General features: G+C 34.3%; 1 protein-coding gene across 1 annotated transcript; it reads right to left on the bottom strand.

Moving 5' to 3' along the window:
* Window positions 1-2,567: 2,567 nt before the first annotated feature.
* On the bottom strand, window positions 2,568-18,586 carry LOC137406106 (uncharacterized). Its single transcript, XM_068092636.1, has 4 exons — window positions 18,411-18,586; window positions 10,914-11,140; window positions 8,621-8,731; window positions 2,568-2,888 (listed from the first exon to the last, which is right to left on the bottom strand). The coding sequence occupies exons 1-4, from the start codon at window positions 18,525-18,527 to the stop codon at window positions 2,708-2,710; spliced, it is 636 nt and encodes a 211-aa protein (XP_067948737.1). The 5' UTR covers window positions 18,528-18,586; the 3' UTR covers window positions 2,568-2,707.
* Between the last annotated feature and the right edge of the window lie 692 nt (window positions 18,587-19,278).

The following is a 19,278-nucleotide window of genomic DNA, read 5'->3' as shown; positions in this document are numbered from 1 at the left end:
ACGTCATCGAAAAAAAGAGATTCCAATATACAGCGGCTTTTCGTTTTTGAGCTTTTGAAAGCTTGTAATCACATTTCCACATATTTGGCACCGACAACACAGCAGAGTAAGACACGGTGAATCTTTTAATATCAAATAACTGTAATGTGAATTTTATTGCAAGTCAACCTTTAAACTTGTTAAAATGTTCAAAAGAAACTTTGTAGGAACCGCTCAGCAAAATTTAAATCCTAACTCACAAAATTAGATCCAATGAAGTTATCTCACCATGCAAATAAAATGGCAAAATTACCCACTCTCAGTCCAGACTCATGCCGAAGTGAACTAAAAAAATCGGCTCGATATTCTCATAAAAGCATTCAGAGATTGGCCACAAAAACTCAGTTTGCATTCGGCTCGTGTAAAAGCAGCTTTAGTAAATGTGTCAGTAAATCAACAGCATCCAATAGATTTATTGCTGTTGAGTCAAATAGCCAATAGATATCATGCTGTTGACTCAAATAGCCAATAGATTTCATGCTGTTGACTCAAATAGCCAATAGATTTCATGCTGTTGACTCAAATAGCCAATAGATATCATGCTGTTGACTCAAATAGCCAATAGATTTCATGCTGTTGACTCAAGTAGCCAATAGATTTCATGCTGTTGACTCAAGTAGCCAATAGATTTTTTGCTGTTGAGTCAAATAGCCAATAGATTTCATGCTGTTGACTCAAATAGCCAATAGATTTCATGCTGTTGACTCAAGTAGCCAATAGATTTCATGCTGTTGACTCAAGTAGCCAATAGATTTCATGCTGTTGACTCAAGTAGCCAATAGATATCATGCTGTTGACTCAAATAGCCAATAGATTTATTGCTGTTGAGTCAAATAGCCAATAGATTTCATGCTGTTGACTCAAGCAGCCAATAGTTTTTTTGCTGTTGACTCAAATAGCCAATAGATTTCATGCTGTAAACTCAAGTAGCCAATAGACATTTTGCTGTTGACTCAAATAGCCAATAGATTTCATGCTGTTGACTCAAGTAGCCAATAGATTTCATGCTGTTGACTCAAGTAGCCAATAGATTTTTTGCTGTTGAGTCAAATAGCCAATAGATTTCATGCTGTTGACTCAAATAGCCAATAGATTTCATGCTGTTGACTCAAGTAGCCAATAGATTTCATGCTGTTGACTCAAGTAGCCAATAGATTTCATGCTGTTGACTCAAGTAGCCAATAGATATCATGCTGTTGACTCAAATAGCCAATAGATTTATTGCTGTTGAGTCAAATAGCCAATAAATTTCATGCTGTTGACTCAAGCAGCCAATAGTTTTTTTGCTGTTGACTCAAATAGCCAATAGATTTCATGCTGTAAACTCAAGTAGCCAATAGACATTTTGCTGTTGACTCAAATAGCCAATAGATTTCATGCTGTTGACTCAAGTAGCCAATAGATTTCATGCTGTTGACTCAAGTAGCCAATAGATTTTTTGCTGTTGAGTCAAATAGCCAATAGATTTCATGCTGTTGACTCAAATAGCCAATAGATTTCATGCTGTTGACTCAAGTAGCCAATAGATTTCATGCTGTTGACTCAAGTAGCCAATAGATTTCATGCTGTTGACTCAAGTAGCCAATAGATATCATGCTGTTGACTCAAATAGCCAATAGATTTATTGCTGTTGAGTCAAATAGCCAATAGATTTCATGCTGTTGACTCAAATAGCCAATAGATTTCATGCTGTTAACTCAAGTAGCCAATAGATTTCATGCTGTTGACTCAAGTAGCCAATAGATTTCATGCTGTTGACTCAAGTAGCCAATAGATATCATGCTGTTGACTCAAATAGCCAATAGATTTATTGCTGTTGAGTCAAATAGCCAATAGATTTCATGCTGTTGACTCAAGCAGCCAATAGCTTTTTTGCTGTTGACTCAAATAGCCAATAGATTTCATGCTGTAAACTCAAGTAGCCAATAGACATTTTGCTGTTGATTCAATTACAGGTTGGAAGAAATCTTTGCAAATAACGATTAGAAAATTCTCTTTGCTAGCTGCAGTAGAATTGAATCACAAGCATGGCCTAAGAGTACATCACATTTGGAGAGACTTACATACGGACTCCTCCACACCAAACATTTCCTTGTTATTGAAAATATGATAACTGTTTAGTTAGTTTTTAAGCTTCACTAGTGTCGAGATTTTGATCTACATGTAAACTTTGTTAATAGCCATTTGCAAAAGAATTATCTGAAATGGTGCATATGGAGTTCAGGTGAAGCGTATGCACTGCTGTTAATACTCAGCAGAAGGGCAATTAACAGGATCAAGTAGGGGAACCCCCTAAACAAATGGATTTTTCCCTATGCCTGCTTGAATCTATAATGTGATGCTGTTTGCTTGCAGCTTCAGATGGGTTTTACAATGATGAGAACATGCCAATCCCTGGCAGCGAGCGCTTGGCTTGGCTCACACACGGAGACTCTGATAGCACCCTATTTTTTGACCTGTTTGCGTTTAGTAAACTTGTATTAAATTTTTTTTTTAATGTTAAAATAAGTTAAAATAATTTCACGCAAGATACCATTGGGTTGTTTTACTACAAGATATCTTGTGTATAAATTCAAAAATAACTTTGCGAATGCCTAAACATTGAAATGTTAACATAAAATGATAAAACAAAAGCTTTGATATTACAATAGCCGAAAATTCTTCAAGTTCAGAGCATGGGCTTGTAGCACTTGCAGAGTCTGATGAGTACCCTCTTTCCTGTCTTATAGTCATCATATGCTTTCCATTTACACTTTTGACTGTAGTGTATCTCGTATCCATCACAGTCATTAGCTCTACCTTGTACCAGAGCTCCATCCATCTGACTGTATTTACCACACCGACAGATTCTGCAATATTCAGAATTGATTGCTGACTTATGTTTACATGCATATTCTAATCTTCATTGTAATGCTGTAACTTACATTTTCTTCCCATTTAGTTTCATGCAGCCGATACTGCTTTTACGTTATTGGCAGCAATATTTGACAAGGGTCATCGGGTTGGTGCTAATAGGCATTCTAATGTAGTTTTTATGGTGATGTGTATAGAAATTATTATGTTTTAATAATGCAGAAGTTTTTTTATTAGTTGCAGAAGTAGCGCATTCAAGGATTTTTTTAACTGCATTTTATATAATTGAGTTTGCAAAAAATTATCTCAATGAGTTTTCATTTTAGATTACTTTTATAGAAAAAAAAATGCTCTCGGTAATAACGGAACCATCCAATAAGAAAATAGTGACTGTAAATGTAATCTGAATCTAGACACTAGACATAGCGCATCAAAGATGTTGCTAACAATTTTATCAATATGAAAGTGATTAATTAAGGCGTTAACTGTACCGTTAAGACCTCTATTTGAGCGCCACCTCTATTTGAATGCCACTACAGGTGGAGGGTTAAAAAATAGAGTGCGACCATTTAATTGAACAGCGCCTCTATTTGACCACCACTTTGATTTTATTTGGCATTTATAAACCCATAAATGATCAGTAAAAAGTGTCCACAAAATGGCACTAATAATGACTCTGTTACATCGATAGCAATTAATTCCTTTGTTGTTGCAGTTTGTATCAAGGCTCGTTTTTTAACTCCAAAGCTTTACGGTTTTTCGTTAAAAAAAGGAAAGCTATACCCAAGAAATAATTAATAACAGTATTAGTTCATTAGTAGATTCTTGTTTTGATGTTTTTGCGGTTTTGATACTTCGATGTCTGTAAAAACAGTTTATCAATTGAAACCTGGACTACTATTTTGAGACTACGACTTCTGCTTAGCACGCATGTGCAAGATTGCACATGGTTTCTCTTTATTTGCCTGACAAATATATTCTAAATGGCAACGTGCGAAAGTTTTGCTTGGTTGAAAAAAATCATTGAACACTAATGTCGACTAGTTCATCAGTGCAGAAGAAGAGTTGAGATCAGAAGACACTGTGGAAGATATTGAACAGCCAGAAGAAGTTTAATTGGGTTAAAACAAAAACAACAAACAGAATGCAACTGGCTGAGCAAACAATGCAAATGTTTTTATTTCAAAAATGTTAGTTTTTGTTTTTGCATTGCATGTTTTATAACTGTAGTCTGTTTACGTCACTTGTTCTTGAATATATATTTATAGTATTTGATAGATTATTATTATGTAACTTATAAATTTGCAGATTTGTAGAATATTATTTGATAGTATCATTACAGTTATATCAACACAGCTTACAATGGATCTACGCTCATAACTCTTCTATTGCACATGAAAAGCCAGTTCTAGCTGCAAGGTGTAGCAAACATATCAATGAGTGCATTGAGCTTTTATACAACATTGTTAAATATAGTTATAGATAAAAATATGCTTTATAATTTAGAACAAAATAAAAAGGTTAAAGCCTCAACAAATTGCAAAGCAGGCTATAAGATCATCGTAGGTTAATCGGAAGCAATAGATATTTACTGGGAGAGATATCACTCAGTTACCCATTGCATATTTATTTACCGATCTACAACAAGTTGAGCGTAAGTTAGCTGATTTTTTGCATTCAAAAAGGTTAATGTTGCTCTGCCCTAAGAAGAGTCCAAATTATAGACGACATACTTTTTGCCCGTATTAAGGTTAAACTTAACTTCCCAAAACGCTGATGAAATATTTGAAAACTGCTCTTTTCATATTTATAAGCATAAAATATTGCAAAACTTTTTTAGTGGGTTGGTACCATATTTCATCAAAAATTAGGTTATTGTCGCAAATGACATTCTATTAGCTATCTACGTAGCTTTAGGATAGCAAATATTTACATAATAATCACCAATGCTATAGATTCCCGGTTACAAAGGCAAATGTATAGACATACATCAATATTGCCCGGGTAAATAATCTACATGTAGATCATTTACATGGGTAATGTTTGCAAAATATCAGCTAGACCAAAAACAGCTGCGATGCTAAATATAATTATATTGAAATCTTTCCAGCTGTAATGGTGCAATCTGCTGTTGATTCCCTCCATGGAAGTTTTATGCTCGGGAAAAGTACCTAGCTTTCGGTCAAAAATGCGAAAGGTTAGGGGACTCCCCGTAGTGACCATGCGGTATTAGCTAACATATCCCTGGTCACTTAGTTATACGTACAGCAGGTCAAACGAGATTAACAAATATTACTGCCTTAACTTGAAGTTCCCCTAAGAGTTCAGTTCACACTGCTATTACTAAGTGTTCACACAGCTATAGCGTAGCGACGCATCCTCATATGGCACTGCAATGTCATCATGAAAACAGCCGTGCTGCTCTCATTCCGCCATGCACCATCTTTGTGCTATGGAAACGGCCTTGGTGACTAACAGCGTCGCACCTGTGCGTGCACATAGGTCTTGCTTTCCTGGTGCATCATATGCTGACATATTCCTTGACATAAGGCCTCACACAGCCATTGCTCTTCTATAACTATTTTTCCATGACACCCATCACGCGCTTCACATGCATCACGTGTTACCGTGCGAATTGAATGTTTCTATAAACATTCACACGATGCGGATTGACTCTGGCTCTTTGTTGAAAAAGGTAAGGAAGGGCACGCTATAAGTTAATAATTAGCAATGCAGTTAGCGATGCAAGTATTAGCGATGCAAACACGTGAAACTTGATTGAGAAAAGACGACGGAAGTATTTATAAATGTTTATAATTGAATAGCTGACACAGTACTTTAAAGTGCATCATTCGCGAATCCTGTTTTTATAATTCGCAAGCATGATGGATTCGATAGTTTTACGAATCGCAAAACTCACTTAGCTTGCAAATTCATGCTATTTTCATGATGCGGTTAACTTGCGGATTGGCTCAAATTTGTGAATCCTGTGCGTCATGGAAACATAGTGTATAGCGCCCTATGGAAGCATGATCTGCTTGTCAGCCTAGTGTAGGGCTTCTACACTGCCGCACCCAGGTGTTGCTGCACTATTGTTGTAAGGGGACTCAATAATTGTGGAAGTTACTCTATTTATAAATTTAAATACAGCTCATAACATTTCAAACAGTGAGTAACACAGTCGGTGCTGACAAGATAATATACATCTATATACTCTTTCAGATCTGATCTCTCTGATACTGGTGTTATTTGACTCGCTTGAAGGCAGACCAGATTGTCCCAGCCCAGTCAGAAGCTAAGAAGATAATTTGTTTGGAATACACCTAGAGCAAGTTGGCCATTTACAGCATGGTTGACCAGATGTGCAAGAGCAGAGCTTCTGTATTCGTTTTTACCGCTGAACTCCTCACGACTTGACGACGGCCATTTCACACTTCCTTGTTTTGAATGAAACAAAGAAGCTCAAAATGCCATGAGAGACAAACATATTTGAAATATAAGAAAACAAGATATTATTTGAAAATCACTCTAAACAGAGTGTAACGTTTTGAAACAGCAGCAACATATAAATAAACAACTCACTTTATGATCTTTGACCTTTTCCTACTTCTCTGTTATTATCTGATTGAAATGTGGTTCCTTGTAGGTGAGTGAAATACGCGGATCTGTTTCAAGATTGATGGCATGGCATTCCGGTATTTATTTTTGATGTAGAGAATAGATGAAAATTAGTTTCTGCACTCCAAACAACAGCTCACACCCCTTAGCTTGCACCTTATATAACACCCATATATAAACCAGTTTTTCCACTCTCGCACACACATTTTTTATTTGTAATCACAATCCAACGACTGAATTTACAATAGCCGAAAGCAATATCGATGCTATATTACTGCAATACAAACTAGTATACCGAAATATTACAATAAAAATAGTTGCATGCTGTTCACATGAATGAGTTAAACTTTATTAATGGCTCATGCCATGCAAAATATTTTTTAATCAGTTATACAATTATGGATCTGACAGATGGTTCAACCTCTATACTTGCTCGAGCTTATTTTAGACCGAGACCAATATTTTTAAAGGTATAAGTCAGATAGCATATAGCTTGAGATTTGTGATGTCATTCTGCATAACATGGTCGCCTGTATGAGTATGTCTAGGATAGCCTACTGGCAGTGTTGATTCGATCATATGAAGCTGAGAGTATCCAATGGCTCGCTGAAAGCTTACCACATGATTTCAAACCTCTTCAGCCCATTGAGCTCCAACTCTTCCTGTCTTTTATGCAAAGACTCCAACTTGTGTAAGAGTTTAAAATGGTCACTTATCTTTAATGTGTGGCGGATTTTACTATTTATCGACATCTGTCAACCAATTTATGATAAAAAAGATAATTATTTTTAGTTTTATATTGGAGTGTGCTCCAAGTTTTATATATAAAATTTTGTCAGAAAAGCAAATTAAAACAAATATTTCAAAACACGTCAAATTTGAAACAACTACTGTTTGTTCTTTGCACTGCAGTATTTAATATACAGTGAACGCTCGCTTTTTTGCATTTCACTTCTCCGAACTTATGATTGTCCAATGCGGCTGTGTCTGTCCGTCTGTCTGTCCAAGAATGACAACTTTGCCTGACAGGTTGCTTCGGGTTTTGCAACAGAGTGTTGTACTGTATCTTTTGTTTGTTATTGTTACTGTTATTAATATTATACTGTACCCTATTACAGATATAACCCTATTTTTTCTCTCGTGTATACTATACTGCATATACATATTGTATTATATTGTAGTTCAGAAGTGCGTGAGTCAGACAATATACGCTGTTTAACCCTTTCACTGACATCCATGTACTATTTTAGCTTTTGGCCTACTGTCAGCCATTTTACAGAAAATTACCGATTTTGCTGTTTGATATGTACGCAATTTTGCTCAATTTTAAATCCGATATAGAACATTTTTGCTATACATTTTAATTTACCAATATGTTAACAAACAGAGTTAGGCAAAAAATTAAATTTATCTATACTATGTGCATTGCTAAAGCTATGTGGAGCTATAATTTTTATGAAACTATAATGATTCTCTACAATGTTCATTACATTTACAAAACTATTACTTTCACGACCATCAGAGTCAGTGCTGTCACCTTTACTACATCAGAGTATTTAATTAATTTTGAATCTGAATCGGCTAAAATTTCATCAACAAAAGCTATTCTGTTTCTAACACGGGTGCTTGCGGAACCCATATTACAACTAAAAAGTTTGATCGTCAGAAAAAAATGTCCGCTTTCGATTTGGAATTTCCTGATCAAAGACTATAATTTCCTTCGCGAATGTAGGCTAATTTTTTAGAGAATTATCAGAACAACTCTCTTAGCACTTTATAAATACTAATTATCTTTGGTTATGTTGTCACAAATCATTAAATTTCGCAAAAATATGTCCTCGACAGTCGATCATCGATTTCGCATAAACTGGCGTCGGGGAGGGAATGGGTGGACGCGGTGTTCAAATAGAGGTGGCGTTCAATTAAAGGTTTTACGGTAGGTGGTTTAATGTACAGTATAGTATCCAATGTAATGTACAATTTACAATGTTCTGTCTTTTTCAATGTCCAGACATGCTCAGTCTCTATTAGTCCGAACAAACGGGAGTCGACTGTATTATAAAAGTTTAAAATGTACTATTTGAAGGGGGTGCAACTCTTATCGGCTTACCTTACCAAATCCTTCTGGTAATATTTGACCTGCTGTACCTCCATTCCCATCAATGGAGACCCATTCGGACGGTAAACAGTACTTCGCCTCTGTTTTACTTTCGGACCAGATCTACACAATACAAGAATGATAGATGTTGGTGCTGCACTTACAGTCTTTGTGAAAAAGTATGTCAGCCATGTAGGTCACAAGGAGTAGTTGCGTATAGCAAACAGGAAAACAGCCTTTTAAGTTTTTTGTTACCAGCAAACCTATGATTACAAATTAACATCACAGCATTATGGTACGTTGCTAATAAAAAGAAATGCAGTGAAGATTTGAATAACACTAGTCTACCAGTAGTCTAATCGGTTGCTAAGGTACACAATCATGCATAAACAAATAGAACCGAGAGATTTTTGGTGTTTGACACTTTTTTGACGTTCTGTTGTGACTGGCTCAATGATAGTCATGATTATAGTTTAAAATGAAATCCAAAAAACCCCAACGAAAATAGCTTGATTTAAAATAGAAACTGAATTGCTTTGTAGAACTATCACAAAACAAAAACAAATTTGAAAATTAAATCGGAAGAAACTTTAACAAGATATAGGAATATCAAAAACATAAAAATTTGAAAAGATTTTTAAAAATTTCAAATTTAATCATGAAAATTTAGTCATGAAACAACCGCCTTTGATAAAAGTTGGCTTTACATCACAAACTTGGTTGGAAGTACTGGAGTTTTCTGACCTTCCGTCGACTGTGGTCAGTGGACATAGTCAGTGCAGTTATAGCTTCCAATTTACAGCAAAGTGTAATTATTATAATTTAATTCTTCTTTCACTATCAAATTTTATTTCATTCTGACGGAATTTATTCAAGCAGAAAATTCTTTTTGACTTACACTCAATATTTTTGCTGTAAAGCTCTAGTTTCTATCATAGACTTTTAATCTAAAATCCTATTGAATCAGCAGAAAACTCTGTCCCAGTATCAATAAATTTGACAAACAGAAGCCATATATAATATTTTGTTTAGCTTAGCGGAACCAGCTGCATAAGAAAGACGTTATCATTTCAACTGTTTGATCAAACCGCAGAACATTAAACATAGCTGTCAGAAATATCTGATGACCTGTTCACTTCAGATTCCGTGATCAACATTTTTGTACTAAAGCCAGCCATTAGAAGAAATAGAAAAAGTCAATAGTTGGCAAGGAAGTGTTTGAATAGTTCTCCTATTAGATGAGAACCAACCAATGGTAAGCATAGAATTCAGAGCATTGATGTGTTCTTAATGAAGTTAACTTCTGTCTAGAAAATGCCGCCGATAGCGCTACATCTCTGCTATAAAAACAATTTTGTGTTCCTGTCATGCTAAACACACTAAGCACGAAGTTTTTATACGAAACCGACAAACGATTACTAGCTTCTGCGCAACTGATTTCATAGATTTAAGTCGGGCGTAGGAAGTCTTATAACAGTGACTAAACGTTTTATTCTAGTAAAGCCATTAGAATCTGTTTCTCACATTCAGCTGCATGTGTTGGTATAAAACTTATCTCATTGGCAATCCCTTATATCGCATTATATCGCATCTCATAGTTTAAAGTTAGTCAGAATTAAGCTGCCACAACAAGTTCAGAAGTTCAAAACAAAAATGATTGTGATGAAGCTAGTTCTATTTCAGCCTTGAATGTTTTCAAACAAATACTAAAACCTTTCTATAAATTAAAGAGGAAGAGGTGTATAGCTTTTGGTCACAAGGAATGCGCATTTTTTGGAGCAAACTAAACGGCTACATTAAACTGGAATATATAAGCAATGTTATCGTAGATCATTAATCAATGTTCAATGTTCATTCTAAGAAATTGTTACAAATGATACTTACAAAAATTTAGGTTGTCCAAATAAGTTGCACACCCGATATTTTTTATGCATTCCTTCAAGTTCATGTTTAAATAAACGTGTCGTACCGCGAGCTTATTACTTCTGACAAATTTCAAAAAAGCTCTTGACTCCTGCATAATTCTGAGTAAACACCAGTTTGCTGGATATGATACCAATGATATCAAAACATCAAAAAACATGAAAAGGATGCTAAATACTGAGTAGGACTTTGTTAGTTTTGAGGGTTTAAAGTATTTGCGATTTAGAGTATATGAAATGGCCAAGTGGCTCCCTGCTTTGTCACATGCCTATTGAAAGAATACTTGATGCCATAGCAATGGTTGCTTAGATAATTTATAACTACTGTTATACATATATACATGTATGTTTTTAGCGAAAAGCTTATATATAATCTAAATGACCTTGTATTTTGTCGCCGGTACACACAGTGCTGATTGTCGTGGTATTCTATTTCTACTGGAAATTTGTTCGGATGCGTCAGACCATCGCTACTGTCACTGTCGCTGTCACTTTGACAATCATTTCTGGTTGACAGGCCTGCAGTTGGTGACACAGTATAATCTGTTGGCATAGTACTAGCTTCGCCGAGGCCATAGCTTCCATTTGTGATCGGTTCTGAAGATTTTGGCTGAAATAAATATTGATGAACTAAATATAACACCGTTATAGTTGAAGGTCAACTTCCTTCTGGCAAATGTTACAGTCATGGTGAGTCATCCATCTTTCTCATTCTACCATCTGAGTCAAAAACATTTCATAGGCAAGTTTAAATTTTATTAATTGCATTCTAATGATTTTTATGAAGCCTCTTAAATTTTTTTTATATATTTTACGTGTCACAAGTACTAGAAGGAAATAAAACTTTTTAAGCCGTTGCTTAAAGAGAGAGCTTATCTTCTTGGTATTTGAACACCACTAGCTCAGCTAGTAGATCTACTAGCATCAACAATAGTATATGGTTATAAAACATTTACTTTTTTCCATTCATTCACATAGTGTTCTAGATGATTCTCCATATGTTTATTCTATACTCTGCCTGCAATCTATATATCTGTATTGCTAGCATAATTCCTACCTTTTCATTATTTAAGATAGTAGAATCTGAACTAAAAAATAACCATAAACCTTTGTGTGAGTTATGAACATTTTATCCCACGACCAAACGAGCGGATGCGAAGTTTGGGAGTTTTTATGATAAATGCATGTGCACACAACTTACGAAAATTATTCATCAACAATGAGACGGCCCTTGTATAAAAATTTCATCAACAAATTTAACTATCGTTTTGTAGATTAGTTAAAGTATAATAACGATACAAAACACATATAGGCCTATTTAGATATGTTACCAAGTCTTTGTAAATTATCGAAATTCTCTAAAAACTTACCCATCTGATCGGATTATACACAAATAGACAGATTTATTTGGACGAAAATCGTCACAAAACGCTTGAAAAGCTTGGTTTAATAAAAGTTAAGACCGGAAATTGAAACGCCGGGCGACAGAGAATAGAACGATGAAATCGTGCGCATTTCCCGAAAAAATAACGTGCACATTTCACCAGTCTATGGCATTGTCGACAGTTTCTGTAATTAATGTAGGAGTACTGAAATCGTTTCATTTTTGCCGATTTCAAAGTAACTGACATTTTAGACACTTTTGAGTACTTTGGTATTCTAACTGATGTCCAACGCAGTGTAAGTAAAGGAAATGACGATATTTTTTCTAACGATTCTTATGAGATTATTTCGATACTTAATTATAAGTTTGGATGACTACAGAAAAATGACTACGTAGTACAGATTTTCTAAAAATCTATATAAATATCACAACTTCTTGATATCACTAACTACGACGTTTTTAAATGTAAACAAAATTGTGCATTGGTTTTATATTATTACTGTAATACTTTATTAATAATATTGGTTATTCTAATAATATCAGTGCATTTTACTTCTAATATTGGCCAATATTGCATTTCTCCTATTGTAGGGGAAGAGATATAAACATAATCTTTTCCTTTCATTATTGCTGTTTGTTGTACATAATAACACCCACACCCAGTACATTACAGCTACCATTGCAGTTATCCTATTGCACAGCAGTGCCATTTGACTGCTAATATTGCATTTCTCAACCATCAGTACCCTTTCTTTTTTTCTAATATCACTTTGGTCGTGGGCTGTATGACAGTGGAATTTCTAGTATATGCTAATTTAGATTGTGGCAGCATACAAAACAAAGGAAGCAGGTTTGTGAACTTGTCAGGTCAAATGATTCAGTACGTGCATATGCAGGCCAAAAGTAAGTAATCGATGTAAACTGACATCAATTACTTACATCAAGCCAGAAGTAAGTAATCGATGTCAGTTTATATCGATTACTTACTTATAGCCTCCATATGCACACACTTAATCATTTAATTACTTACTTAAGGCCAGAAGTAAAAAATCGAAGGGCGCACTCTCTTAGACTTAGCGAAAAATTATCGTAATCATGGATTTTAAACCTTATGTAAGTGAAAAGAAAAAAACAAAAGATACAAACCGATAATCTCACAGTTCCTGTACAGTCATTAAATTAAAAGTTGAGTTTAGTTTTTATCACTTTGAATGACCAAAGAGTTGAGTTTGGGAAAATATTAAAATGGATTAGGCTATCTCCATGTATTTTGCTGTGCGTATAATATAAATTCCACACAATATCAACTTTTCTAGAATGGATTATTTTTGGTGTAGGGCGTCTAGTGTACAGGTGAATATGCTAGTGTATACTCTATGGTCAGCCACAACACGAAGGCTGCTGGGTTAGCCAGCTGAATTCACTCAACATTTCTCCAGTGTGCTTCAGCCTAATCCTTAAAAATTGCCAACTAATTGAGCCGAATGATTGGACAAACTCGTTTGGGCAGAGCTAGTCAGTCCACAGCCAAAATAGTAGTGAGTACATTCTTTCACTTAAGGCCATCACGCGTAACGTTTATTTGTCAAAAGTTTGAACTTAGGTCTGCCTTAATATAACAAGATTTCGTTCAATATTTTGGTAGCCAATACTATTTCAACATTTTCAAAATAACAAATCTGTCTGTTTAGTGTCTACAGTTAATTGATTTGGTAATAAACAGAGATAAACATTATTTCAAACAATAACGATTTCTATTTGAAACGAAATTATTGCCAATACAGTAGTATATGTATGTAATCCCCGACCAAATGAGCGGAGCAAAGTTTGAGAGTATTTATGATAAATGCATGTGCACACAACTTACGAAACTATTCATCAACAACGTCGCAAACCCTCGTTTCAAAATCTCATCAACAAATTTAACCATCGTTTTGTAAAGTCGTTTAAGTATAATAACGATACAAAACACATAAACCTATTCAAATATATTACCAAGTCTTTGAAAAGTGTCGACAGTATCTTAAAACTTACCCATCTGAATGGATTATACACAAATAAACAGATTAATTCGATCGAAAATCGTTATTAAAACTTACTAAGCCTTACTTTTATCAAAGTTAAGACTGGAAATTGAAACGCCGAGCGACAGAGAATAGAACGATTGAGTCGTGCGCATTTCACGAAAAAATAACGTGCACACTTCACCAGTCTATAGCATTGTCGAATTGTCGAAGGTTTCTGTAATTAACGTAGGAGTACTGAAATCGTTTCATTTTTGCCGATTTCAAAGTAACTGACATTTTAAACACTTTTGAGTACTATGGTATTCTAACTGATGTCCAACGCAGTGTAAATAAAGGAAATGGCGATGATATTTTTTCTAACGATTCTTATGAGATTATTATAATATTTATTTATAAGTTTGGATGACTACAGAACAATGACTACGTAGTACAGATTTTCTAAAAATCTATATAAATACCACAACTTCTTGATATTGCTAGCTATGATGTTTTGAAATGTAAAAAAAATTGTGCATTGGTTTTATATTATTACTATATTAATAACATTGGTTATTCTAATAATATCAATGCATTTTACTTATAATATTGGCCAATATTGCATTTCTCCTATTGCAGGGGGAGAGATATAAACATATAATCTTTTCCTTTCATTATCGGTATTTGTTGTACATGTATATAATAACACCCACACCCAGTACATTACAGCTACCATTGCAGTTATCCTATTGCACAGCAGTGCCATTTGACTGCTAATATTGCATTTCTCAACCATCAGTACCCTTTCTTTTTTCCAATATCTCTTTGGTCGTGGGCTGTATGACAGTGGAATTTCTAGTATATATTATTATTATTCACTGTCTATGGCTAAAATTCAAAGGTTAAAAGCTAAAGGTCAACTAAACAAAATGCTATGATAAGCATTACATAAGTCTACACAACTTCGTCAACCCTTGTGTAAGAAATACTTTATGATGAATAAGCCTGGTTCAATAATGAACTAAATAGTCACTCTTACTCCTTCCTATAAAATATAGTATTTACAAATATATAGTATCATTCACAGTTTACGAGTATATATTACCTGCTGAATACATAATGAATATCAATATATAAAAACTTATTAGCCAAGATAGGTAATGATGTCTGCTTTAGGATTAATAATATACATAAGTGGGAAATTCCAAAATAACAACTATGCTTATTTCAACAAAATTGCATTAATTTTCATCATATTATAATTATTACTTATTATTATTGTGAGTTTTCTTAACTTTGTAATCGTTGAACTAATAGATTTGAACTAGATTACTAACACACCAGTACTTATTTTCATAGATGTGGTCATCTCATAGAAGTAACGTACCACTTTACCATTATATTGCTAACAAACATTTTTAATACAAAATTTCAAGTCTGCTTCTTTAATTAGGAGTTGTCTCATGCTCGTTGTAAATGGATAGCTTGCCAGTGCAGTAACACCTTGAGATTTGAGTGTCCTGACATACGGAATAACTTGTAATGAAGAAAATCCCAAGCAAATTTTGCCTTGAGATACAAGACAAATTTTGAGATAGGAGCCTATGACATAGTTCTCAATGTGGCTGCTAGATGACCGAGTCTGTGAGAGGCTGCTTACGGAAACAGCATCGCTTGATCCTTTTCACCGGATAGTTTAAAAAGGTTTTAAAAAGGTCAGTTAAAATTTAAGGTTGAAGTGAGTCCAACAGGAAGGCAGCAGAGCTAAGCTGGAAAATTATAAAAAATTAAAACGAAGACAAAATTACTATTAAGTTTCGTGTAAGATTAAAAGCTATTTTTAAGTGTGGGTTTCGAAAGCTAAATTCGTTCAAGTTAAATTTAAATTTTATGTTACAGTATGTTATGTAGCACTACAAAAGTGTAAATTACCAAACGTGCTGCCATAAAGTCTTTCAAACCGTGTTAGGCGCTCTGTTTGTCTCGAAGGTACAAACTCCGTACACTACTGCACATAATAATGTTACATTTTATTGCAGATCAGAACTACTAGATAGGTATTTGGTGCCTTGGGGAGCATAGGTGGTAAGTTAGAAAAATTAAAGACACGTTTTTCCATTGTTATAAGGGTGGGAACAGATTAATTTGTATTTAGTTATTTTATATAGAAAAAAAGGATTTGAGATATGAGACAATTGACATACGAGTTCGGTCCTGGAACGCATTAAACTCGTATGTTGAGGTACGACTGTAATGAAATTTATCTTGCAGCATATAATGCCACTAAATTATTTTAACCAGATATTTAAAAAACTAAAATTTTTATATGCAGGATAATAGAGTTAATACATTTGAAAAATGGCGCTAATAATGATAATGTTAAAAACAATAATAATAACAGTGCTTGATTCTTTTCAAGATTAATCACAGCGCCTGAATTTAGGAAAAGAAATATCAGTAATCTGCAGTCTTTAAATTAAGTAAATTATTGGTAAGTTTGAGCTACTGTCTCTCAACTGCAGTTTAAATGCTAAATCGCCTCTCCTCCCACTTTCAATCTCCCCTCTCCCTTTTTTTCTTTTCTATATATGTTAAGGCTTCATGGAGCAGACCTTTGAGTTGCCATATTTATGCCACTAGTTCTTAAAGGCGGTTTGCAAAGCAAAACCTGATATCAGAAATTTTACCAAAATTACACAGATAATTTTTTTAATGATTGATGTCAAAGACAATTTAAAAATTTCTCTAAATTCATTGCGCATTTAAATCCTGTTGACTGCGCATTTTACTGCTACATGAGCTTGTACAACAGACTGTTTTGAAGATGAGTTGTTTTTATATTTTTAGAGCAATTAAAATGATATATTCTCCATGTATTGTTGCAATCACCTTTAAACTTCCTTGATAACAACAATAATAACAATAATAAGGATAATAATCTTTACCATAGGAACCGTGTTCTTCTGCTCGAAGCAATGCAGAGAGACAAATTACAGACAACATGATTCAAACTCACAAATTCCAGCTTTCCAGACCAACACTCTACCATGAGTAACATGATACCACCTACACCAACCCACCACTATGCACTACTTTACAAAATTATAATTTAATAATAAGTTAATAATGCCTCATATGATATTCAGCTTAGTAGCCTAGCCAGGGACACTACCAACTGCGGCACTAAATCACTTTGCTTCATTTTGGAATAATTATGCGTATAGCTATTACACCTGACAAGCTCTCACCGTGCACCAGAATTTTGGAGTATTAGTAATCATAATAATAATAATACTCATAATAATGATGATAATCATGATCATAATTGAAGTGTTGTTATTAAGCAAAGTGCATGATGGATTTTTGAGAAATATAAAAGATCAAACAAAGGCTCCTAGATGTAAATGAATGTTCTGTTACAGATATTATCTTATACAATGTTTAACAATAATGATCCATGCATCACATCATTCTGCAGACATCTGGACTCAAACAATACCCTCTGACTCATAAAATGTTTATTTCATATCATAACATTGTTCTTTATGTCATTTAGCTGCAGATGTTTCAAGGTCAGACTCATAACAATAAACATAATGCTGATACTGACAATGACAGCTGATAATCTGTGGCAGCTGACTGACATTTTGCTAGGTGAGTTCATTGATATGACTAAGCACATGATTGGCCAATTGCTAGGTCTTTTATCCAATGAGAGAAAGGCAAGTATTATCAGGGTGCAGATAAAACAGAACAAGTAATGGGCAGCTGATAGCTATGAAAGCGAGCCAACTATTTTGGTTTTTTTCAATTGCAAATCTGCTACAAGGTCATGCATTTACCCAAAAAGCTATTCACATCAACCGTTACAAACAAAAGCTTCTTTTGTGTTTGTAGCTGAGGTAAAACATAGTCTGGTAACATGAGAGAAATATTGAACACATGGCACTTCTAAGTTCAAGATGGCGATATCAAACTAAAATCAGATAACTTCAAACATATCGTTGCAAAAAACAGTTTTGCTAAATATACAAAATTACATTTACTTGTGAGCTGCTGATTATATTGTTAGCAAACTCCCAAAACTCTTCTATCATAATAAATGCACTTTTGAATCATTTTTGAAAGAATATCCTGCTGTAGAGTTTTTATACATGCAAGGTACATAAAATCTAATAACATGTTTCTAACTTGTTAGTGATGTATGATAATATGGTCTGCAGAGTCATTTTCTTATGGAATTATATAATTGTTTTAGTCAAAGCGCATAAGTTTCATTTATGAATTTTAACAGGTCCCCAGTTTCTGATTATAAATAACCATTGTGTCAATGATACAGTGCCAAGTATGTCATATTTTATCACCAAAGTGTTAAAACTAAGAAAACCATTTAATAACTGTTATAGTCATTCTATTATTAAATATAAAAATAATAATGATTATTATTATTAATTATATTCTTTATAAATAGTAAAAGTTATGATGCTGCTTACCAAACTTGGGCTGTTCCATCCTTCAGTACTTTGTTGAATACAAGTCGATGTGACACGAGGTGCAGGTGCTCTGTGCCTCACTAGAGTCGCAGATGGCAGAGGTAGGCTTCCTAACATTTTGTGTGTGTCAAGTTGAGATGGTGTTGAATATGTGTAATTGACAGGCTGAAATACAGACCCATATTCTCCCCAAAAAGGATAGGCGACAGCAGTCTGATTTTCATTAAAATCAACTTTTGATTTAACTATGGGACGTCTGTGGCCCACAGAGCTTTTATTGGCGTCTTTACATAAAGGTTCCTCACCTTTTGTATCCATAGCCAGTCAGCTGATATGTAGCTTATATACATCTACTGTTTCTCCTTCTTGATTGTCTCCGGCTTACAAATTTATCTTTGCATTCGTATCCAATTCAGGAGAGAGTCAGCTGATTTCAAAGGCTTATGGAGACAGCTCATGAAGAACTAAGCAATATTCCTACTCACAAATGCTTTTGAATAGTTACTGTTTTGCTTACATGTGATTGGTTGAAAGACACAAGGCATCTGAAGCATGAAGTAATGTTTCAAAGTAATCCTAACTATTATAGAATGAGGCTAGCTATATTGTGAAGGTAACTCCAAATTGAACAAGCAGCATCTTCCTCAAGCCCTACCACACTAATGCATATACACGTAACTACTATGACAATTCCTTATATGAGCCATGAATTTAAATACATGTACTACTATATACAGTAATAAACTGTTCATGCGTAGATTTATGTTAAACAGATTAGAAATCGTCTGCCCTTTGAACCATAGAGCGTTCAAAAGCTGATAATTACACATTTCAATTGCTAACTTTGCAATACTTCATATATGCAAAA

This window comes from Watersipora subatra, chromosome 10 (assembly GCF_963576615.1).
Source record: "Watersipora subatra chromosome 10, tzWatSuba1.1, whole genome shotgun sequence".
NCBI lineage: Eukaryota > Metazoa > Bryozoa > Gymnolaemata > Cheilostomatida > Watersiporidae > Watersipora > Watersipora subatra.
Note: the sequence above shows the minus strand (reverse complement) of the source record. Positions and strands in the feature narration are given on the sequence as shown.